Raw genomic sequence first — 25,121 nt, 5'->3', positions numbered from 1 at the left:
CTTCGTGGTGGCTGCGATGGCGGGAGGAGAGGGGACGGGTCAGAGAGGGGGGCCACGGGAGGCTAGCTCGGGGGTCTGCCAGGACTCGGGCTTTTCCCCTGAGTGAGGTGTGAGTCCGTGGACAGTGGACGTGGCTGGAACGCATCCCCAGGGCTGCTGGAACAGATGAGGGGGAAGCAGGGAGGGCCCAGGGACACAGCTGGAGGGAGACAGACAAGTCTTTTCTTTTCTCTTCGTCCCTCCCCTGCCCCACACATACTTGCAGTCATTAGCTAGGGTAAGGTGCTCAATGAATAGAAGATCTTCTAATAAGGGTAAACGCACTTTCAGGTACACGGGGAATTTATTCCATTGCCTTTCTGGGGATTCCCCTGCGCTCAGAGACAGTGCCTGCTGCCCCGTGCCCAGGGCAAGGCAAAGTCACAAATTCGTAAAGGAGAGCCTTTATGGGGCCCTGAGTCAGGATTCTTGACATTGGACAGAGATCTGGAGATTTTCCATAGAGGTGAAGATTTGCAAATCTAGGGATTTAGGGAGTTCTTCAGTCTGTGAAACTCTCTCTCCCCAGCCATCCACCTCAGGAGTGGGCTCTGGTGAGGAGGCTGTGTATAGACAGACGTGTTGCTTATCCTGTTGTCTTGCTAGCTCGGTCCTTCCGGCACATTCTACGCCTCTCTCCCCTCTTCCCTGGGTGCTCTGTTACCCTTCTCTGTCCTGGGCTGGGGCTCCTTCCTTCACCCCGCAGCCTATGTGACCAACATCCATCTCCTCTGGAACTTTACTTGAGAAAGGTGGGTCCTCTTACCCCCAGTGTGTCCCCCACTTCCCACACCAAGGTGAGCCAGCACCTTCACTTTCTCTTATTGGTGGTGGTTGTTGAGTGAGAGTGGCTCAGAGTGGGGGCGTCTGATGTCTCAGGGTGTTTTCTCCCCTGTTCCCAACAGGCAGCAGATGGGGCCTGGGGCCTTGGATTCACTTGGCATAGCCGTGGGCATGCTGGGCAAAGCTCTTAATGCAGTGGGAGGGAGATCATCTAATACCCTCTCCTGAGACCCTCACTGGAGCCATCGCTCAAGTAGAATTAGAATCTGTTGCTCCCAATAATACTTGTTCGAGAATTCTACTTAGAACTTTTCAGCAGAGGTGAATCAGGGAAGAAAATTCTTGAGAGACACTCTGGAAGGGTCCTCCATGGACATAGCCCTTTCTGGCCACCCAGTGCACTCCTGATGTGGATGGACCTGGGAGGGGTCAGGGGACCTACCCCTGGCTCATTCTTGTGAGGCCTTAAATTTCCCAATTCCTTCCAGAAGCTACATCCCCATTCATATTAATTAAATGTGCACTCTGTAACACGCAGAATCCTTATTTTTTCCTAGCAAATACTTTTTATTTTTTTGGCTTAAACAACTGAAATTTATTATCTCACAGTTTTGAAAGCTAGAATTCCAAGATCAAGGTGTGAGCAGGTTTGGTTTCTTCTTCCTTGGTTTGCATGTGGTCATCCTTCTTATGTCCTCATACTCTTTCTTCTGTGTTCTTAATTCCTGGTGTCCTCACAAATACCTTTAAAAAAAAAAGATTTTATTTATTTGAGAGAGAGAGAAAACACAGAGAGGGGGAAGCAGGCTTCCCGTTGAGCATAGAGCCTGATGTGGGGCTGCCTCCCAGAACCCTGGGATCATGACCTGAGCTGAAGGCAGATGTTTAACCAACTGAGCCACCCGGGTGCCCTCCCCATCCCCTCAGAAAATACTTTTAAGTGTCCCCAAATTTTGGAGCAAAAGGTTCTGGTTCCTGTATTCAGAGGTCCGTTGGGGGAATGGGAAGCCAGATTTTCTCCCCCCACCCTCACTAATTCCTTGTACTGATCTAGCACATTCCATGCATTTGTTGATTGGGTCTGAAGTAAGGTTTTTTCCACCCCCTCTTTCTTAAAAATTAGATCTTAGGATGGGTCCGTGGGGAAGTAAGTTTTTATATGCAAATACGTGGGCTAATCTTTTAAAGTACTGCCTTTAGGCTGGGCCATATTTGGCAAGGACAAAATGCCATTATGCAGTGCTTCGTTGGGGGACCCCCTCCCAGGACCCTCCACCCTGGCACTCAGACCCCTAATTGACAACACACTGTTCTGCGGCCCCCCCACGCCCCGCAGCTTTCCCCCCAGGGAAGCAAGGCCCCTCCGCTCATCACCCACTCTGTGGGGGAGCTGAGGCATATTCAGCTGCACTTACAACCTGCTCCCCACAAAACTCCGGGGCCAGAGCCCAGGAAGTGGCACAGCTTAATTGGGTCTGTGGGGAGAGGCAATTAGTTCTAGCTCATTCTAGCAAGAGAATGCCACATGGGCCTGGTGATTGGGAGCGCCAATGCTGCCAGGCCTGCAGACCCGGCCCGAGCTCCTTCCTGCCACTCGGTGCTTCCCAGGGACCCCGTCCTACTGGAAAAGTTGGGGTTCCTCAGAATGAGAGCAGGTGTGAAATTATTTCAAATGTATCAGTTTGGAAATCTTAATGTGTTGCCTTAATGTTGATTGGTGAATCAGTCTGTGGAATTTAAAATGGAAATCTTGCAGCTTGAAAACTAACCGTGATGTAGAAGTATTGATTATTTGGCATTTTTTGGGCTTCTCTCAGCTCTTAGGCTAATTAGAAAGACTTTCATTTGTGAGCCCATCTGTAAGTCTGGTTTTAATATAGTCTTTTATTCATATTAGGGACAGGTTTTTTTTGTTTGTTTTTTTGTGTGTGTTTTTTTGTTTTTTTAATGCAGCCCTGGAAGAGGAGTTAGGACTGAGAAGGCATAATTGCAGGTGATTAATGAGAAAGCACACATTTGTGGATTTTTAGAGAAAAGCCAAAGGAGTGTGGTCTCCCCAGTGCTTTCCTATCAGCTCAACTTTGGGGCTCCCTGATGTCTGTGGACTTCAGGTTTGCAAGAGATTTTTCTTTTTTCTTTTTTTCTTTTTATTTCTTCCAATTTCTTTTTCTTTTTCTTTTTTTTAAGTAGGCTCCACACCCAGGGTGGAGGCCGGCACAGGCTGAAAGCAGGACTCTCAGATCACGAGTCAGATGCTTAACTGACCCAGCCACCCAGGTGCCCCTGCAAGACATTTTTCTAGAACTGAGTGGGAAGAGGACACCTCCCACCTCTCCCTTCACCCATCATGTGTCTGACCCGCTGCCACTTTGTGATTCGCTCTTTAGTCCCAAATGGAAATACCCCAGCTCAGGGTTCACCCACCAAGAGAGCCGCCCCAGAGAGGGAGGAGTAGTTAGCATAGAAAACCTCCAGGATTTTAGGAGCACCTGGGTGGCTCAGTGGGTTAAAGCCTCGGCCTTCCGCTGGGGTCATGATCCCAGGGTCCTGGAACCAGCCCCGAATAGGCTTCTCTGCTCAGCAGGGAGCCTGCTTCCCCTCCTCTTTCTCTGCCTGCCTCTCCACCTACTTGTGATCTCTGTAAAATAAATAAAACCTTTAAAAAACAACAACAACAAAAAACCTCCAGGATTCTAGCTGTATTCCAGGTGGAGGCTTTTAACTGAGTTCTAGAATCACTCTCTTCTCTTCACCACAGCCCTGTGAGGTATGGATGCCATCATCCCTGTGTCACGGATGAGGAAACTGAGACACAGGCTGGTGACTGACTGAGGGCTTGGAAGGACCGCCCCCCCCCCACCCCGCCAGTCACCAGCCCCAGAGAGATCTCCATCTCATCCAGCCCTTTAGGAACACTTGGGGCCTAGGATCCGTGTGAATATGTTGTAAAGAGAGTATCAGCTGTAGAACCCTATGTCACCAAGTTGATGTTAGCAAATGAGGCCAGGAAGGTGTGGCACGTGGAGCCCAGGATGTGTGGCCCTGGCCTGAGAAGAGGCTGCTGGCGGGCTGGGTGGCAGGGTGCGAGCTCCCAGGCCACTTCCAGCTGAGGCCTGGAAGGGCTGACCACCCAGGGATGCTATAGCCGTCAGAGCTGAGATGGTGCCCTTGAGGACACATTGGCCACCTGGGAAGGCTTCTACTGCTAGTTAGCACGGAGCCTGGGGATGGACAGTGCCAGGGAAGCTTCTTCTCCAGGACCTCGGAGGCAGGCCCACTGGAGATGGACAGCCTCCTCTGCGGGGACCCAGGGGTCCCCTCTCAGCTGCCACAGACCCAGAGACCCTGCAAATGTGGCTGGCCCCAGGCAACCTGGAAGCTTGTGGGTAGAACTGGGCCAGGGAGGAAGGTCTGAGGTGGCCTCTCTCTCTCCTCAGCTTTTCCTTCTGATTTTCCCTGCCTGTTGGTGTCCTACCTATTGTCTGGTATTAGCTGTGATTTTCCACCTGCTCTGGGCCTTCTCCTCCAGCAACTGAACACAAGGAAGTCAGATACAATGTGGGCTTTGAAACAAAAAGTGTGTCAGCCCCGACTGTTCTCCTCCAAGGGTCCTGCTCAGAAACTGTAAGAACTGAGCCAGCAAAGGGCAATTCTCTTGCCAGACACATCGTCCCTCTCCGTAGGCTCACAGGGCAAGGCCTCCAGGGCATCTGAGGAGTCTACTGGCTGCCCCTAGGAGGAGGGAGGAGGTACGTGGGAGAGCATTTGCTGGCCTGGGGGCTTGACTTTCTCAGAGCTGGGTTAATTCAGTTACAAGAACTAAGGCAAGGTGGAGAAGTGGGGAGGAGGGCTGCTCTGATGTTCAGCATATTTGGCACAACATAAATGCACAAATAGCATTTATGTTACATATATTCAGTTATACTCCTGGCGGGGGGCGGGGGGAAGGAAGGAGAGAGAGAGAGATTGAGATTTAAATGCTGCCACGATATTTGTCCCCCAGTCCTGCCCACGTGATTGTGAGTGACCCACAACCTCAGCTGCTGCATGTGCCCCACCTGCTTAAACCTCCTCCATGCACATGTTCACGCGCGTGCGCACGCGAGTGTGTCAGCCCCGAACAGCAAGCCCCCTCCCTGTTTCTGTGGCTCGGTGGAACTGACTTTCCTGGAGTTAACAGGGAGGGTTTCTGCTGGTTTCAGACCAGCCTTGTCGGCTATCTGCAGACAGTAGCCCATCGACGAGTAAGGGGATGGTCAAGGATAAATTAAATTATAGTTGTACGCTCCTTCAAGTGTGACTTCGGCGACTTAACACTCAGGACTCCACTGTACGATTTAGTCCCATCTGTCCTCAGCACCCCAGGCAAGCTCATCAGTACTCATCAGTACATCAGAGAAATGCACGGTCTCTCCTGGGGACATTCTAGCTCTAGTTCATGCTGATGCTTGTCTCGCCTCAGAGGGAAGCACTGCCAGGCCAAACTACTTAAACTGTGTTTCAGCTTCCTCATCCTTACTTAAAAATGAAAAGTACTGCCAAATGGGGTCATTGTAAAACTTAAGGGACATAATGGGGAAGTCCCCCAGGGATGCCAGGCAGCCAGAAAGTGCCACCTCACACGGGCACCACTGACCCCGGGATCTGGGGAGGGGGGATGCCACCAGCGTGGGCAGAAGGGCAGCACATTCCTTCCTGGGACGCACAGTGCACCTGCAGATGGCCAGGCTGGGAATGAGCTGGGACAGAGAGCCAGGCCACATGCAGGTCCCTGAGCCCCAGGGCTGGAGTGGGAGGCTGAGAAGGTTCCTTACATGGAACACATGTCAACTCATAGCCTGGTTCGGGGGCCTCTGCTGGCCTATATGGGCCTCAGGGTGCAGTGAAATGCTGCCCCTCGAGTGTGGGTGCCCAACCTGGTGGGCTAGAGTGAGGGCTGGACTTAGCCCTTGAGGGCACGTTGTGCAGCACATAAACTACACAACAGTAAACAACTAGACTCCCAGCCCTGGGAGTTTGTGTATTTAAATCAAGGCTTTCGTGTCAGCTTTTGAGAGCTTGGTGAAACCGTGGCCCCTTTCCATAGAAAGTAGATAAACCCATGCACTTTTGCATTGTCTCAGAGGACTAAGACCTCTCCACACCTGATGCTTAGACCCTAGGTTGGAGACCCCCTGATCCACAGGTGGGGAGCTCATGTGGATAGTGCCTGCGCCTGGCTGCTGATAGCAGGGTCCAGTCTGAGTTCTCTAGCTTCATGAGAACTGTGAAAGTCTGTGCTGCTTTCAGAAAAAGGCAGAAGTTCTTTATATGCTATTTCAAAGGGTAAAAGAAGATCTGGGCCCTGCTGCATTGGCCAGCCTGCACACCTACACCTACTCCCTCCCTTTTGCACGTGGCCCTTCCCTCAGCCCTTCCCAGCTCCCCAGTCTCCTTCCCACCATCGGCCCTTTGCACCTCCTCTTCCCTCTGCCTGGACTATTTCTCTCGTCTCTCTACCTTCTCAACTCTTACCTGATCCAAACGGCCCTTCCTTAGGGAGAATTCTGTTCCCTGGAGGCCTCCATGGCACTGGGCCCTTCTCCCTCCTCTCATCAGAGTCAGTGATTAATGCCAACCTTCCTTTTCCACTGGAAGGAAGCAAGTGGGTCTGTTCACTATTGTATTCGCAGCAGTGTCTGGCACTCAGGAGGGCAGGGATAAATACATATGCAGTCGGTGAGCGGCTCACCTTTGCAGAGGTGGGAGGTGTTTGGTTTGTCATCTTCATGTCTTTTTTTTTTTTTTTTTTTTTTTTTTTTTTTTTTTTTATTTTTTTAAAGATTTTATTTATTTATTTGACACACAGAGAGAGATCATAAGTAGGCAGAGAGGCAGGCAGAGAGAGCGGAGGAAGCAGGCTCCCCACTGAGCAGAGAGCTCGATGCGGGGCTTGATCCCAGGACCCTGAGATCATGACCTGAGCTGAAGGCAGAGGCTTTAACCTGCCGAGCCACCCAGGTGCCCCATCTTCATGTCTTTTGATCCCCAGCTGCCCTTGTCTTGTGTGCCTGACTCTCTCCTCCTCTCTCCCTGGAGGTGTGCTGAGGCTCCTGGAACATGGGGAGGAATACGTGTTCACCCTGCCCAGTGCCTACGCGCGGTCCATTCTCACCATCCCCTGGGTGGAGCTCGGAGGCAAAGTGAGCATCAGCTGTGCCAAGACGGGGTACTCGGCGACAGTCATATTCCACACGAAGCCTTTTTATGGAGGGAAAGTCCACAGGTAGGATGCCGCCCCGGAGGCTGTGTGCCTTCACATGATACCCTGGTTTTCTCTCCTCCAGAGGCAGCTTGTATTCCAACCATGGGAGGAGTTAGCAATCAAGATGGAGTGAACACACCTCTTTTTTTTTTTTAATTTATTTTTTACAAACATATGTATCATTAGGCCCAGGGGTACAGGTCTGTGAATCGCCAGGTTTACACACTTCACAGCACTCACCATAGCACATATCTTCCCCAATGTCCATACCCCAGCCAACCCTCTCCCTACCCCCTTCCCCTTGGCAACCCTCAGTTTGTTTTGTGAGATTAAGAGTCTCTTATTCATTTTCTCCTTCCCTACCCACCAAACCTCCAACTTTGTCTCTCAACTTCCTCATATCAGGGAGATCATATGAAATTGTCTTTCTCTGATTGACTTATTTCACTCAGCATAATACCCTCTAGTTCCATCCACGTCATCGCAAATTGCAAGATTTCATTTCTTTTGATGGCTGCATAGTATCCCATTGTGTATATATACACCACTTCTTCTTTATCCATTTGTCTGCTGATGGACATCCAGGTTCTTTCCATAGTTTGGCTATCGCGTACATTGCTAGTATAAACATTCGGGTGCACGTGTCCCTTTGGATCCCTATATTTGTATCTTTAGGGTAAATACCCAGTAGTGCGATTGTGGGTTGTAGGGTAGCTGTATTTTCAACTTTTTGAGGAACCTCCATGCTGTTTTGCAGAGTGGCTGCCCCAGCTTGCATTCCCACCAACAGTGTAGGAGGGTTCCCCTTTCTCCGCATCCTCACCAGCATCTGTCATTTCCGGACTTGTTAATTTTAGCCATTCTGACTGGTGTGAGGTGATATCTCATTGTGGTTTTGATTTGTATTTCCCTGATGCCGAGTGATATGGAGCACTTTTTCATGTATCCGTTGGCCATCTGGGTGTCTTCTTTGCAGAAATGTCTGTTCATGTCCTCTGCCCATTTCTTGATTGGATTACTTGTTCCTTGGGTGTTGAGTTGATAAGTTTTTTATAGATTTTGGATACTAGCCCTTTATCTGATATGTCATTTGCAAGTATCTTCTCCCATTCTGTCAGTTGTCTTGTGGTTTTGTTGACTGTTTGCTTTGCTGTACAAAAGCTTTTATCTTGATGAAGTCCCAATAGTTCATTTTTGCCCTTGCTTCCCCTGCTTTTGGCGATGTTTCTAGGAAGAAGTTGCTGTGGCTGAGGCCGAAGAGGTTGCTGCCTGTGTTCTCCTCAAGGATTTTGATGGATTCCTTTCTCACATTGAGGTCTTTCATCCATTTGGAGTCTATTTTTGTGTATGGTGTAATGAAGTGGGCTAGTTTCATTTTTCTCCATGTGTCTGTTCAATTTTCCCAACACCATTTGTTGAAGACACTCTTTTTCCCATTGGACATTCTTTCCTGCTTTGTCAAAGATTAGTTGACCATGGAGTTGAGGGTCTATTTCTGGGCTCTCTATTCTGTTCCACTGATCTATATGTCTGTTTTTGTGCTAGTACCATACTGTCTTGATGATGACAGCTTTGTAATAGAGCTTGAAGTCTGGAATTGTGATGCCACCAAATCTGGCTTTCTTTTTCAACATTCCTCTGGGTATTCGAGGTCTTTTCTGGTTCCATATAAATTTTAGGATTATTTGTTCTATTTCTTTGGGGGAAAATGGGTGGTATTTTGATAGGGATTGCATTAAATGTGTAGATTGCTTTAGGTAGTGTAGACATTTTTACAATATTTGTTCTTCCAATCCATGAGCATGGAACATTTTTTTATTTCCTTGTGTCTTCCTCAATTTCTTTCATGAGTACTTTATAGTTTTCTGAGTGCAGATTCTTTGTCTCTTTGGTTCAGTTTATTCCTAGGTATCTTATGGTTTTGGGTGTAATTGTAACTGAGATCAACTCCTTAATTTATCTTTCTTCTGTCTCGTTGCTGTATAGAAATGCAATTGATTTCTGTGCATAGATTTTATATTCTGACACTTTACTGAATTTCTGTATGAGTTCTAGCAGTTTTGGAGTGGAGTCTTTGGGTTTTCCACATAAAGTATCATATCATCTGCAAAGAGTGATAGTTTGACTTCTTCGTTGCCAATTTGGATGCCTTTAATTTCTGATTAAATGTCGTCTGATTGCTGAGGCTAGGAGTTCTAGTATATGTTGAATAGCAGTGGTGATAATGGCCATCCCTGCTGGGTTCCTGACCTTAGCGGAAAAGCTCTCAGGTTTTCCCTATTGAGAATGATATTCATGGTGGCTTTTTCACAGTTGGCTTTGATGATATTGAGGTATGTATCCTTTATCCCTACACTTTGAAGAGTTTTGATCAAGAAAGGATGCTGTACTTTGTCAAATGCTTTTTTAGCATCTATTAAGAGTGTCATATGATTCTTGTTCTTTCTTTTATTAATGTATTGTATCACATTGATTGATTTGTGGATGTTGGACCAACCTTGTAGTAGGAATAAATCCCACTTGGTCATGGTGAATAATCCTTTTAATATACTGTTGGATCCTATTGGCTAGTATCTTGGTGAGAACTTAAGCATCTGTGTTCATCAAGGACACAGATGGGGTCTTTGTCTGGTTTTGGAATCAAGGTAATACTGGCCTCATAAAATGAGTTTGGAAGTTTTCCTTCCATTTCCATTTTCGGAACAGTTTTAGGAGAATAGTAACTAATTCTTCTTTGAATGCTTGGTGGAATTCCCCTGGGAAACCTTCTGGCCCAGGGCTCTTGTTTGTTGGGAGATTTTTTTTTTTTTTTTTTTTTTTTTTTTTTTTTTTTTTTTTTTTATTTTTTATAAACATATATTTTTATCCCCAGGGGTACAGGTCTGTGAATCACCAGGTTTACACACTTCACAGCACTCACCAAAGCACATACCCTCCCCAATGTCCATAATCCCACCCCCTTCTCCCAAACCCCCTCCCCCCGGCAACCCTCAGTTTGTTTTGTGAGATTAAGAGTCACTTATGGTTTGTCTCCCTCCCAATCCATCTTGTTTCATTTATTCTTCTTCTACCCACTTAAGCCTCCATGTTGCATCACCACTTCCTCATATCAGGGAGATCATATGATAGTTGTCTTTCTCTGCTTGACTTATTTCGCTAAGCATGATACGCTCTAGTTCCATCCATGTTGTTGCAAATGGCAAGATTTCATTTCTTTTGATGGCTGCATAGTATTCCATTGTGTATATATACCACATCTTCTTGATCCATTCATCTGTTGATGGACATCTAGGTTCTTTCCATAGTTTGGCTATTGTGGACATTGCTGCTATAAACATTCGGGTGCATGTGTCCCTTTGGATCACTACATTTGTATCTTTAGGGTAAATACCCAATAGTGCAATTGCTGGGTCATAGGGCAGTTCTATTTTCAACATTTTGAGGAACCTCCATGCTGTTTTCCAGAGTGGCTGCACCAGCTTGCATTCCCACCAACAGTGTAGGAGGGTTCCCCTTTCTCCGCATCCTCGCCAGCATCTGTCATTTCCTGACTTGTTGATTTTAGCCATTCTGACTGGTGTGAGGTGATATCTCATTGTGGTTTTGATTTGTATTTCCCTGATGCCCAGTGATATGGAGCACTTTTTCATGTGTCTGTTGGCCATCTGGATGTCTTCTTTGCAGAAATGTCTGTTCATGTCTTCTGCCCATTTCTTGATTGGATTATTTGTTCTTTGGGTGTTGAGTTTGCTAAGTTCTTTATAGATTCTGGACACTAGTCCTTTATCTGATATGTCGTTTGCAAATATCTTCTCCCATTCTGTCAGTTGTCTTTTGATTTTGTTAACTGTTTCCTTTGCTGTGCAAAAGCTTTTGATCTTGATGAAATCCCAATAGTTCATTTTTTCCCTTGCTTCCCTTGCCTTTTGCGTTGTTCCTAGGAAGATATTGCTGCGGCAGAGGTCGAAGAGGTTGCTGCCCGTGTTCTCCTCAAGGATTTTGATGGATTCCTTTCGTACATTGAGTTCCTTCATCCATTTTGAGTCTATTTTTGTGTGTGGTGTAAGGAAATGGTCCAATTTCATTTTTCTGCATGTGGCTGTCCAATTTTCCCAGCACCATTTATTGAAAAGGCTGTCTTTTTTCCATTGGACATTCTTTCCTGCTTTGTCGAAGATTAGTTGACCATAGATTTGAGGGTCTATTTCTGGGCTCTCTATTCTGTTCCATTGATCTATGTGTCTGTTTTTGTGCCAGTACCATGTTGTCTTGATGATGACAGCTTTGTAATAGAGCTTGAAGTCCGGAATTGTGATGCCACCAACGTTGGCTTTCTTTTTCAATATCCCTTTGGCTATTCGAGGTCTTTTCTGGTTCCATATAAATTTTAGAATTATTTGTTCCATTTCTTTGAAAAAGATGGATGGTACTTTGATAGGAATTGCATTAAATGTGTAGATTGCTTTAGGTAGCATAGACATTTTCACAATATTTATTCTTCCAATCCAGGAGCATGGAACATTTTTCCATTTCTTTGTGTCTTCCTCAATTTCTTTCATGAGTACTTTATAGTTTTCTGAGTATAGATTCTGTGTCTCTTTGGTTAGGTTTATTCCTAGGTATCTTATGGTTTTGGATGCAATTGTAAATGGGATTGACTCCTTAATATCTCTTTCTTCTGTCTTGCTGTTGGTGTAGAGAAATGCAACTGATTTCTGTGCATTGATTTTATATCCTGACACTTTACTGAATTCCTGTATAAGTTCTAGCAGTTTTGGAGTGGAGTCTTTTGGGTTTTCCACATAGAGTATCATATCATCTGCGAAGAGTGATAATTTGACTTCTTCTTTGCCGATTTGGATGCCTTTAATTTCCTTTTGTTGTCTGATTGCTGAGGCTAGGACCTCTAGTACGATGTTGAATAGCAGTGGTGATAATGGACATCCCTGCCGTGTTCCTGACCTTAGCGGAAAAGCTTTCAGTTTTTCTCCATTGAGAATGATATTTGCGGTGGGTTTTTCATAGATGGCTTTGATGATATTGAGGTATGTGCCCTCTATCCCTACACTTTGAAGAGTTTTGATCAGGAAGGGATGTTGTACTTTGTCAAATGCTTTTTCAGCATCTATTGAGAGTATCATATGGTTCTTGTTCTTTCTTTTATTGATGTGTTGTATCACATTGACTGATTTGCGGATGTTGAACCAACCTTGCAGCCCTGGAATAAATCCCACTTGGTCGTGGTGAATAATCTTTTTAATGTACTGTTGAATCCTATTGGCTAGTATTTTGTTGAGTATTTTCGCATCTGTGTTCATCAAGGATATCGGTCTATAGCTCTCTTTTTTGGTGGGATCCTTGTCTGGTTTTGGGATCAAGGTGATGCTGGCCTCATAAAATGAGTTTGGAAGTTTTCCTTCCATTTCTATTTTTTGGAACAGTTTCAGGAGAATAGGAATTAGTTCTTCTTTAAATGTTTGGTAGAATTCCCCCGGGAAGCCGTCTGGCCCTGGGCTTTTGTTTGTTTGGAGATTTTTAATGACTGTTTCAATCTCCTTACTGGTTATGGGTCTGTTCAGGCTTTCTATTTCTTCCTGGTTCAGTTGTGGTAGTTTATATGTTTCTAGGAATGCATCCATTTCTTCCAGATTGTCAAATTTATTGCCGTAGAGTTGCTCATAGTATGTTCTTATAATAGTTTGTATTTCTTTGGTGTTAGTTGTGATCTCTCCTCTTTCATTCATGATTTTATTTATTTCGGTCCTTTCTCTTTTCTTTTGATAAGTCGGGCCAGGGGTTTATCAATTTTATTAATTCTTTCAAAGAACCAGCTCCTAGTTTCGTTGATTTGTTCTATTGTTTTTTTGGTTTCTATTTCATTGATTTCTGCTCTGATCTTTATGATTTCTCTTCTCCTGCTGGGCTTAGGGTTTCTTTCTTGTTCTTTCTCCAGCTCCTTTAAGTGTAGGGTTAGGTTGTGTACCTGAGACCTTTCTTGTTTCTTGAGAAAGGCTTGTACCGCTATATATTTTCCTCTCAGGACTGCCTTTGTTGTGTCCCACAGATTTTGAACCGTTGTATTTTCATTATCATTTGTTTCCATGATTTTTTTCAATTCTTCTTTAATTTCCCGGTTGACCCATTCATTCTTTAGAAGGATGCTGTTTAGTCTCCATGTATTTGGGTTCTTTTCAAATTTCCTTTTGTGGTTGAGTTCTAGCTTTAGAGCATTGTGGTCTGAAAATATGCAGGGAATGATCCCAATCTTTTGATACCGGTTGAGTCCTGATTTAGGACCGAGGATGTGATCTATTCTGGAGAATGTTCCATGTGCACTAGAGAAGAATGTGTATTCTGTTGCTTTGGGATGAAATATTCTGAATATATCTGTGATGTCCATCTGGTCCAGTGTGTCATTTAAGGCCTTTATTTCCTTGCTGATCTTTTGCTTGGATGACCTGTCCATTTCAGTGAGGGGAGTGTTAAAGTCCCCTACTATCATTGTATTATTGTTGATGTGTTTCTTTGATTTTGTTATTAATTGGTTTATATAGTTGGCTGCTCCCACATTGGGGGCATAGATATTTAAAATTGTTAAATCTTCTTGTTGGACAGACCCTTTGAGTATGATATAGTGTCCTTCCTCATCTCTTATTATAGTCTTTGGCTTAAAATCTAATTGATCTGATATAAGGATTGCCACTCCTGCTTTCTTCTGATGTCCATTAGCATGGTAAATTCTTTTCCACCCCCTCACTTTAAATCTGGAGGTGTCTTCGGGCTTAAAATGTGTTTCTTGGAGGCAACATATAGATGGGTTTTGTTTTTTTATCCATTCTGATACCCTGTGTCTTTTGACAGGGGCATTTAGCCCATTCACATTCAGGGTAACTATTGAGAGATATGAATTTAGTGCCATTGTATTGCCTGTAAGGTGACTGTTACTGTATATGGTCTCTGTTCCTTTCTGATCTACCACTTGTAGGCTCTCTCTTTGCTTAGAGGACCCCTTTCAATATTTCCTGTAGAGCTGGTTTGGTATTTGCAAATTCTTTCAGTTGTTGTTTGTCCTGGAAGCTTTTAATCTCTCCTTCTATTTTCAATGATAGCCTAGCTGGATATAGTATTCTTGGCTGCATGTTTTTCTCGTTTAGTGCTCTGAAAATATCATGCCAGCTCTTTTCTGGCCTGCCAGGTCTCTGTGGATAAGTCAGCTGCCAATCTTATATTTTTACCATTGTATGTTACAGACTTCTTTTCCCGGGCTGCTTTCAGGATTTTCTCTTTGTCATTGAGACTTGTAAATTTTACTATTAGGTGACGGGGTGTGGGCCTATTCTTATTGATTTTGAGGGGCATTCTCTGAACCTCCTCCCTGAATTTTGATGCTCGTTCCCTTTGCCATATTGGGGAAAATTCTCCCCAATAATTCTCTCCAGTATACCTTCTGCTCCCCTCTCACTTTCTTCTTCTTCTGGAATCCCAATTATTCTAATGTTGTTTCGTCTTATGGTGTCACTTATCTCTCGAATTCTCCCCTCGTGGTCCAGTAGCTGTTTGTCCCTCTTTTGCTCAGCTTCTTTATTCTCTGTCATTTGGTCTTCTATATCACTAATTCTTTCTTCTGCCTCATTTATCCTAGCAGTGAGAGCCTCCATTTTGGATTGCACCTCATTAATAGCTTTTTTGATTTCACCTTGGTTAGATTTTAGTTCTTTTATTTCTCCAGAAAGGGCTTTTATATCTCTCGAGAGGGTTTCTCTAATATCTTCCATGCCTTATTCGAGCCCGGCTAGAACCTTGAGAATTGTCATTCTGAACTCTAGATCTGACATATTACCGATGTCTGTATTGATTAGGTCCCTATCCTTCGGTACTGCCTCTTGTTCTTTTTTTTGTGTTGAATTTTTACGTCTTGTCATTTTGTCCAGATAAGAGTAAATGAAGGGGCAAGTAAAATACTAAAAGGGTGGCAACAACCCCAGGAAAATATGCTTTAACCAAATTAGAAGAGATCCAAAATCGTGAGTGGGTGAAAGGGGATAAAAAGAGGTTCAAAAAGGAAGAAAGAAAGAAAAAAACAAAAAGAAAAGAAAAAGAAAAAAAAAGAAAAGAAAAGAAAAGAATTTTTAAAAAAAGAAAACACCTAAGAAAAATGTAAAAAATATATATATATTAGATAAACTAGTAAAAAATCGTTAAAAAAAGAAAAAGGTAACAGTTAAAAAAAAAAAAATTTTACCCGAAGGCGAGAAAAAAAAAAAAAATGAAAAAGAAAAAATTAAATTAACTGCAAGACTAAAAAAAAAATCACAGGAAAAAAGCCATGAGTTCCGTGCTTGGCTTTCTCCTCCTCTGGAATTCTGCTGCTCTCCTTGGTATTGAAACCGCACTCCTTGGTAGGTGAACTTGGTCTCGGCTGGATTTCTTGTTGATCTTCTGGGGGAGGGGCCTGTTGTAGTGATTCTCAAGTGTCTTTGCCCCAGGCGGAATTACACCGCCCTTACCCGGGGCCGGGGTGAGTAATCCGCTCGGGTTTGCTTTCAGGAGCTTTTGTTCCCTGAGCGCTTTCCGTAGAGTTCCAGAGGACGGGAATACAAATGGCGGCCTCCTGGTCTCCGGCCCGGAGGAGCCGAGAGCCCGGGGCCCCACTCCTCAGTGCGCCCTCAGAGAACAGCGCCCAGTTACTCCCGTCTGCCTGACCTCCGGCCGCGCTCCGAGCTCACCGAGCCTGCGACCGGTTCAAGGTAACACGGAGCTGCGAGCTTACTGTCGGCTCTGTCTCTGTAGCCGGCTTTCCCTTTCCAATACCCGCAAGCTCTGCGACACTCAGACACCCCCGATCCTTCTGTGACCCTGCGGGACCTGAGGCCACGCTGACCCCGCGTGGGCTTTGCCCCGGTTTAGCCTCTGGAGCGATGTCCCTCAGCGGAACAGACTTTTAAAAGTCCTGATTTTGTGCGCGGTTGCTCCGCCGCTTGCCGGGAGCCGGCCCCTCCCCCCGGGGTCTATCTTCCCGTCGCTTTGGATTCACTTCTCTGCCGGTCCTACCTTTCAGAAAGTGGTTGTTTTTCTGTTTCCAGAATTGCTGTTCTTCTTCTCTTCGATCTGCCGATGGATTTTCAGGTGTTTGCAATCTTTAGATAAGCTATCTAGCTGATCTCCGGCTAGCTGAAGCAGTCTCAGCTTGCTACTTCTCCGCCATCTTGACTCCTCCCCCCTGTTGGGAGATTTTTGATGAATTCATCAATCTCCTTACTGGTTATGGGTCTGTTCAGGTTTTCTATTTCTTCCTGGTTTAGTTTTGGTAGTTTATATGTTTCTAGGAATGCATCCATTTCTTCCAGATTGTCAGATTTGCTGGCATATAGTTGCTCATAATATGTTCTTATAATTTTTTGTATTTCTTTGGTATTGGTTGTGATCTCTCCTCTTTCATTCATGATTTTATTTATTTGGGTCCTTTCTCTTTTCTTTTTGATAAAGTCTGGGTGGGTTATCAATCTTATTAATTCTTTCAAAGAACCAGCTCCTAGTTTTGTTGATCTGTTCTATTGTTTTTTTTATTTCTATTTCATTGATTTCTGTTCTGATCTTTATTATTTCTCTTCTCCTGTTGGGTTTAGGCTTTCTTTGTTGTTCTTACTCCAGCTCCTTTAGGTGTAGGGTTAGGTTGTGTATTTGAGACCTTTCTTGTTTCTTGAGAAAGGCTTGTATCACTATATATTTTCCTCTCAGGTCTGCCTTTGCTCTGTCCCACAGAATTTGAACCATTGTGTTTTCATTATCATTTGTTTCCATGAATTTTTTTTTAATTCTTTAATTTCCTGGTTGACCCTTTTATTCTTCAGTAGGATGCTATTTAGCCTCCATGTATTTGGGTCCTTTCCAACTTTACTCTTGTGATTGAGTTCTAGTTTCAAAGCATTGTGGTCTGATAATATCCAGGGAATGACCCCAGTCTTTTGGTACCAGTTGAGACCTGATTTGTGACCCAGGATGTGATCTATTTTGGAGAATGTTCCATGTGCACTAGAGAAGACTGTGTATTCTGTTGCTTTGGGATGGAATGTTCTGAATAGATCTGTGATGTCCATCTGGTCCAGTGTGTCATTTAAGGCCTTTCTTTCCTTGTTGATCTTTTGCTTGGATGATCTATCCATTTCAGTGAGAGGGGTGTTGAAGTCCCCTACTATTATTGTATTCTTGTCGATGTGTTTCTTTGATTTTGTTATTAATTGGTTTATGTAGTTGGCTGCTCCCATGTTAAGGGTATAGATATTTAAAATTGTTAGATCTTCTTGTTGGACAGACCCTTTGAATATGATATAGTGTCCTTCCTCATCTCTTGTTATAGTGTTTGGCTTAAAATCTAATTGATCTGATAAAAGGATCACCATCTCAGCTTTCTTTTGATGTCCATTAGCATGGTAAATTGTTTTCCACCCCTCACTTTAAATCTGGAGGTGTTTTCGGGTCTAAAATGAGTTTCTTGTAGGCAGCATATATATATATTTTTTAATCCATTCTGATACCCTGTGTCATTTGATTGGGGCATTGAGCCCATTTACGTTTAGGGTAACTATTGAAAGGTATGAATTTAGTGACGTTGTATTGCCTGTAAGATGATTGTTTCTGTATAGTATCTCTGTTCCTTTCTGGTCTACTACTTTTAGATTCTCTCTTTGCTTAGAGGACCCCTTTCAATGTTTCTTGTAGAGCTGGTTTGGTGTTTACAAACTCTTTTAGTTTTTGTTTGTCGTGGAAGCTTTTTATCTCTCCTTCTGTGTTCAATGACAGACTAACTGGATATAGTTTTCTTGGCTGCATGTTTTTCTCATTTAGTGCTCTGAATATACCATGCCAGTTCTTTCTGGCCTGCTGGGTCTCTGTGGATAAGTCTGCTGCCAATCTAGTATTTTTACCATTTTATGTTACAGACTTCTTGTCCCAGACTGCTTTCAGAATTTTCTCTTTGTCACTAAGACTTGTGAGTTTTACTATTAGATGACAGGGTGTGGACCTATTCTTACTGATTTTGAGGAGGGTACTTGGTGCCTCCTGGACTTTGATGCTTGTTCCCTTTGCCATATTAGGGAAATTCTCTACAATACTATAATAATCCACTCCAATATACCCCCTGCCCCCCCTTCTTCTTTTTCTGGGATCCCAATTATTCTAATATTCTATCATCTTACGGTATCACTTATTTCTCGAATTCTCCCCTCGTGGTCCAGTAATTATTTGTCTCTCTTTTGCTCAGCTTCTTTATCCTCTGTCATTTGGTCTTCTATATCACTAATTCTCTCTTCTGCCTCATTTATCCTAGCAGTAAAAGCCTCCATTTTTTATTGTACCTCATTAATAGCTTTTTTATTTTAGCTTGGTTAGATTTTAGTTCTTTTACTTCTCCAAAAAGGGCTTTTATTTCTCCAGACAGTGTTTCTCTGATATCTTCCATGCCTTTTTCGAACCCAGCTAGCACCCTGAGGATCGTCATTCTGAACTCTAGATCTGACATATTACCAGTGTCCTTATTGATTCAGTCCCTAGCCTTCGGTACTGCCTCCTGTTCTTATTTTTGTAGTGAGTTTTTCCACCTTGTCATTTTATCCAGAGAAGAATATATGAATGAGAGAATAAAATACTAAAAGGGCGGTAACGACCCCTGAAAAATGTGCGTTAACCAAATCAGAAGAGATCCCAAGTCATGGAGAGAAGAAAGGGGGTAAAAAGAAGTTAAAAAAATTTTTAAAAAAGAAATAAAAAGAAAAAACATATATATTAGACTGGTGACTAGAACAGAGCCACCCACTTGATTTTGGGAGTATTTTGGTCTCTTAGAAGAAACTACCTCCCAAAATTTTAAAGAAAGAAAAAAAAATACACACACACACACACACACACCACACATGCACACACACACCAAAATAAGTAAACACGATGAAGGGATGGAATATGACTGTAAAGATGAAAACTTTTTAAAAAATTCTAAAAAAAGGAGTTGATAAGTTGGTTGGAAAGCGAAAGAAAATGAATGTGGAGAGAATTTTCTCAGGTTGGAGGCTAGAACAAACCATGTGCTAGATTTAGGGTACATTTTGATCTATTAGAAGAAGTTGTATCCCAAAATTTTTTAGAAGAAAAAACCCTATGTCTATACAAAAGAGTTAGATACAATGAAGGATAAAATATGACTACAATAATAAAGGTTCAAAAAGATTTTTTTCTAAAGAAAAGTATTGTTAAGATAACCTAGTTAAAAAATGTTAAAAGAGGAAAGAGTAAAAGTTAAAAAAAATCAGAATAAGAAAAAAAAATTAAACAAATTTAATTAACTTCGTAAGATTAAAGGATCATGGGGAGAAAGCCATGAATTCCATGCTTTGCTTTCCCCATCCTCTGGAATTCTGCTGTTCTCCTTGGTCAGTGAGCTTGGTCTTGGCTGGATTTCTTGTTGATCTTCTGGGGGAGGGGCCTGGTGTAATGATTCTCAAGTGTCTTTGCCCCAGGCGGAATTGCACCGCCCTTACCAGGGGCCGGGGTGAGCAATCCGCTGGGGTTTGCTTTCAGGAGCTTTTGTTCTCTGAGCCCTTTCCGTAGAGTTCCAGAGGACGGGAATACAAATGGCGGCCTCCTGGTCTCCAGCCCGGAGGAGCCGAGAGCCCGGGGCCCCACTCCTCAGTGCGCCCTCAGAGAAAAGTGCTCAATCACTCCTGTCTCCCTGGCCTCTGGCTATGCTCTGAGCTCACCCACTTGTGACTGAGCGTTTCTGTCTCTGGCACACAGCCCCATTTGGAGTATCCAAACCCAGCAGATCCCTGTACTCTTCCAGAGGGTCTCCCCGGATCTTGTGGGGTCCCTGCACAAAGAGCAGTGGTCTGACTTTGCCACAGATCACAGTTTGAAGTAACCCCGAGCTGAGAGCTCACTCCTTGGCTCTGTTTCTGTAGTCGGCTTCCCCGCTCTAATACCTACGAGCCCTGCGATACTCAGACACCCCTAATCCTTCTCTGACCCTGCAGGACCTGAGGCCACACTGTCCCCACATGGGCTTCACCCTGGCTTTGCTTCTGGAGCGATGTTCCTCAGTGGAGCAGACTTTTAAAAGTCCGGATTTTGTGCTCTGGTGCTCTGCCACTTGCCGGGAGCCGACCCCTCCCCACAGTCTATCTTCCCGTTGCTCTGGATTTACTTCTCCACTGGTCCTACCTTTCAGAAAGTGGTCGATTTTCTGTTTCTAGAATTGCTGCTCCTCTTCTCTTCTAACTCCTGTTGGATTTGTAGGTGTTCGGAATGGTTTGATAAGCTATCTAGCTGAACTCCTATGACCTGATGTCGTCTCAGCCTATACTCCTCCGCCATCTTGACTCCTCCCCCTGAACACATCTTTTTCAAAAGAGGCACCTTTTTCCCACCCACGCCCCTGACATGGTAGTTTTTTAAAGCCCTCCCCAATCTGCACTTTCAGTGAAACCCTTTGGTGATAGAGTCCTGGGACCCACACCTGAAAATGAAAGCTGCTTCCATTTTTTAAGATGACTTTTCCCTTCTGGGGACACAGCCAGTTTCTCTGCTCTGAAACAATTCCGTCTGTGAGCTTAGATGCTGCCTGAGAGCTCTTTTTTTTTTTTTTTAATATTTTTATTTATTGGGATGACTGGGTGTCTGCCTTCAGCTCAGGTCATGATCCCAGAGTCCTGGGATTGAGTCCCAGATGGGGCTCCCTGCTCGGCAGGAAGCCTGCTTCTTTCTCTGCCTGCTCTGCCTGCTGCTCCCCCTGCTTGTGTGCGCTCTCTGTCTGACAAGTAAATAAATAAAAAAAAAAAAAAGAAAAAGATTGCTTTTTTATTTGATAGAGAGCAAAAGCAGGGGGATTGGCAGAGGAAGAGAGAGAACAGACTCCCTGCTGAGCAGGGAGCCCAATGTGGGGCTCAATCCCAGGAACCCAGGACCGTGATGTCAGCCAGAGGCAGATGCTTAACCGACGGAGAACTCATTTCATGTTAAGTTGATTTCCATGATGTATCCCGGACCCCATATCATCTATGAAATCAGGACACTTTAGAAGCTGGGGAAGACTGATCCTAAGAAATCGAAGGGAAAGCCTGCTGTTTGAGGGCAGCCTTAAGTTGTTGTTTTTGTAGTTACAGGTCACCATCTAAGCAAGCTCCCATCTTGGCCCTTTTCCTAGGGAAGTGTTGTTCTGTATGCTGTTCATGCAACATGTCCAGTGTCACCCGGGGAGGGGGCAGCCCACAGTGCCTGTTTGGGAGCCAAGCACTCTGGCTTGCACGAGCCGTTCCTCAGACCCTGTCAGCAGTTTGCAATCAGCTGTGGGGGCACCTCCGACAATAGCAGATGCTACCGATCAGGTGTCTTGCCCTTTGGGGAGCCAGTTGTTAAAGTTTTGCCAGCCCCCTAGTAGCACCCTGCCAGTGTGAGCATTTCCCTCTTTTATCCGCGGGGTCTCAGGCTGATTGTGCGCAGTCCTGTTTGGCCTATTCTCATGCCCTCTTGGTGGGTAAAATGTAGTAGTATTCGATGCTATTTTAGGGAGAAGTGTATACTTCATTTCTACTGAATTGCTCAATTTCCACCCCAGTAAAAGCTTAGCACCTTTGTGTGTGTATCAAAATTAAGCAATTAACATGGCTGCATTGCTTCAACTAAGTTGCAGACTTCATTCACATCTCACCAGTTGTTCTACCAATGCTTGCGGTCTCTGATCAAGAATATTAGGTCACATTTTCAGAGCTAGGCTTTAAGGTAAATGGCAAAAAACAGTCCCTCCCCCTGGTGACCCCATGGAAAAGAATCTCTGTTTGTGAGTACGGGTTTTAAATTGTGAGCCTCTGTTTCGATAATCCCGCAAAACGTGTTCATTTGACTCATTCATTCATTCATTCATTCAGGGTCACAGCCGAAGTGAAGCACAACCCAACTAACACCATTGTTTGTAAAGCCCATGGGGAATGGAATGGTACCTTAGAGTTCACCTACAACAGCGGAGAGACCAGGGTCATCGACACAACCACACTGCCAGTGTATCCCAAGAAGATCAGACCTCTGGAGAAGCAGGGGCCCATGGAGTCCAGGTGGGAGCCTGGTGGGGTGTTTCTTCTGGGCTTGGCTCTTCTCAGCTTCTGACCCAGGGGACCGAGAAGAAGCCACTGAGCACTCAGCTAACGGAAATGCATCATGAATAGCTTTGTCACTTGAATTTCTCACTGCGTGTGTCTTTGGAGTAGATCCTTGGTAGCTTTCAGCTTAGTTCTTCTGTAAGTAGATGTGGGTTTGAGGATGGTCTATGGTAGACTTTTAATGCTTGTCCTAAAAGAGTTTGTCAGCTCAGGTGGTCTGTTGCTTGATTGCAGAGTTAAATAAGGGGTTGCTGGTCATCTAAGAACTGTGCCTGGAAGCCATGAGATACTGTTTTGTTCTCATTAGATTAGCGACATGATTTAAAAAAAAAATGCAGTAGTGGCAAGAATGTGATCGAACTGACAACTCTGGATGTTTCTGTAGGGAAAGAAGCTTATAGTGAGAGCATGTGCCATGTAGTTGTGTGGGTCTATAGCTTCTAACTCATGAATTCACTTTAGTTTTGTATACCATCCTTGGGGATCTATTCTGAAGGGAATTCTTAAATTCAGAAAAGGTTTTAAATATACAGTTGGGTATTTTTTCTCAAAAGAAAACTAAATAATAATGAAGAAACCACCTACCTGTCCCAACAATAGGGAAATGGTTAAAGTAGACTATGGAGTATCCACCCAATTAATATGTCTACTCCATGGTATGGTTTTACTGGAGCCGTTTAAAGGGTTGTTTTTGCAGGGACAGAAGCAGAATCTTCTTAGAATATGCCCTTTAAAAATTTTTAGTCCAGAAGGTTAGCAAACTACAGCCCATGGGCCACATCTAGCCCATGGCTGATTTTTATAAAATTTTGGGAGACCACAGCTTTGATCGTTAATTTACATTTGATTTATGGATGCCTTTGTATGGCATTTAAGCCCTTGTGACCAAGACCATAAGGGTCTGCAAAGCTTACTATGTTTGCTATCTGGCCCTTGGAAGAAAATGTTTGCCAATATCTTTTAGAGTTCTCTGCCCTCTAAATTTGGGACCACTCGCTTATGATGAGACCATCATGGGAGGTCCTGCCCTTGAGAGCACCCCCACCATGGATGTCCTTGTGCTCAGCTTCTCCCTCAGCTTAGATACGTGTGCAGGGTGTGTGTGATGAAAAGGCTATGACTGGATCCAGCACCCGCCCCTCACTCTTTCCTGCCCTGACCTCCTTGTTTTGGTCTGTTGGACCTGGATTTAGAGTCCAGTTCCAGAAGTTTCTCCCACGGTAGAATGGGAGCCAGATCATTGTTCTCCCTGGGGCTGTGTACGGTGGGGCTCAGAACAGGTCTGGTGTGCAGATCTCGTCCCCTGTCACCTGGCTGATTCTGATTCCCCTCTGAAGGGGCTGCTCATTGTCTCCACTTGGCTTGCAGCCTAGTCTGCCTTTTCTCGGCTTCGTCATGCCACCACTCTGTGCTTCCTGCCATTCCAGACCCTCTCGTGGACGAGGCCAAGGGTTCTCGACTGTGGGAGTGCGCTCTGGCCGTGGATCTAATTCTGGAATGTCTGCTTACTCCTGGCTGCAGAGGCATCTTTTCCCCAAAGTCAGGGAGGGAGTCCTCACAGTTGAGAATGCTTATAGTTTCTTTTGTGCAAAAATCCCAAATTGCCCTGATGCATTTACACGAGGAAGCACAAAGGGGATGCATGTGCGCATCCTCCATCCCTGTCCTCCTCCAGAGCAGAATATGAATCAGGAATGGTCCCTGAAATGGTCCCAAGGGGGAAAGCTGGTCTAGGCTGCCTTCTGTGATGAATGAATGAGTGAGGCAGAGAAGTAATTTTCCATGTGGACGTGGGGCCTGATGGATCCTGCCTCATAAACACAGACACCCACTCACCCCACTCTACAACTCTTAATAGCGGGGTCCTCCGTGGATCAGCACCTGTGGTTCGTATTGATGAGCTTGCTGACCTTGAGCCTGTCCCTTTATGTGGATCTTATCTTTCTCTTTAAAATGGGGATGGTCATATAGCATCCATACCCCTGGGTTGTTGTGACGATGACATGAGCTAATATGAAGGTAAAGTGTTAGGTATATGATACGCAGTGTGTCTGCTGTGATTGTTGTTGTCATACTGGTAGTATTAATACTGCTTACTACTGCTGTTACTAGATTCAGTTGCTAGACCCTCAGAGCCCCGAGAGAGGCATGCTGCTCGGGACATAGAGGGGGCTGGAAACTTGGGCACCTGTTGGCCTTGGATTCTCATCCTGGCTCTAGGGGTCTTCGAGGCTCCTAGACTGCGCTCCCCCTGCCCCAGTGCCCTCCCCGCCTCAGTTCTTTCTGGGAACTGCCCTTGTCAGGCCAGCTGTCCTTGCCTGACCACTTCCTCTCCTGCGTGCATCCCCAGGAACCTCTGGCAGGAGGTGACCAGATACCTGCGGCTGGGGGACATTGATGCTGCCACCGAGCAGAAGCGGCACCTGGAGGAGAAGCAGCGGGTGGAGGAACGGAAACGGGAGAACCTCCACACGCCCTGGCAGCCCAAGTATTTTATCCAGGAGGTAACTCTGCCACCTGACTTGTCCCAAGCGAGGGGCAGATGGGTTTGTCTTGCCATTGCAGCCATTTGGATGGATGAGGATGGGGTAGGGGAGGTCCTGGGGAGGTTTGGGGCTGTTCTGCTCTGGCTCCAGCTTTGAGCCTGGCCGTCCTGGGGCAGAACTGAGCACCTGACACTTCCCTTCTGACATCTATCATCAGAGTAGCCCATCAGCCTGACAGGGAGCGAGAGGAATGGATGGGGTGGAGATCTGGCTGCTGTCCTCTTTAAAAAACAGAAACAAAACAAAAAACATGATCCCTGCTACTTTATTATTAGTAACAAGTTAACCGTGAAGCCCTCGAATGGTCCAGAAGGGATGGACCTGCTAGGAAAGGCCAGCCTGAGTCCTGTGTCCTCAGGGCTGCTG

General features: G+C 44.9%; 1 protein-coding gene across 4 annotated transcripts in view; it reads left to right on the top strand.

The window, feature by feature from the left end:
• Positions 1–25,121, top strand: part of OSBPL10 (oxysterol binding protein like 10) — a 318,653-nt gene that overhangs the window by 290,253 nt on the left and 3,279 nt on the right. For all 4 annotated transcript variants that reach the window (XM_045089004.1, XM_045089002.1, XM_045089005.1 and 1 more), the window contains 3 exons: positions 6,901–7,087; positions 21,982–22,164; positions 24,560–24,713. In XM_045089004.1, the coding sequence (XP_044944939.1) occupies positions 6,901–7,087; positions 21,982–22,164; positions 24,560–24,713 (524 nt within the window). The remainder of the gene's footprint in view (positions 1–6,900; positions 7,088–21,981; positions 22,165–24,559; positions 24,714–25,121) is intronic.

This window comes from Mustela putorius, unplaced genomic scaffold, assembly GCF_011764305.1.
Source record: "Mustela putorius furo isolate JIRA1106 unplaced genomic scaffold, ASM1176430v1.1 tig00003834_pilon_pilon_pilon, whole genome shotgun sequence".
Lineage (NCBI taxonomy): Eukaryota > Metazoa > Chordata > Mammalia > Carnivora > Mustelidae > Mustela > Mustela putorius.
Note: the sequence above shows the minus strand (reverse complement) of the source record. Positions and strands in the feature narration are given on the sequence as shown.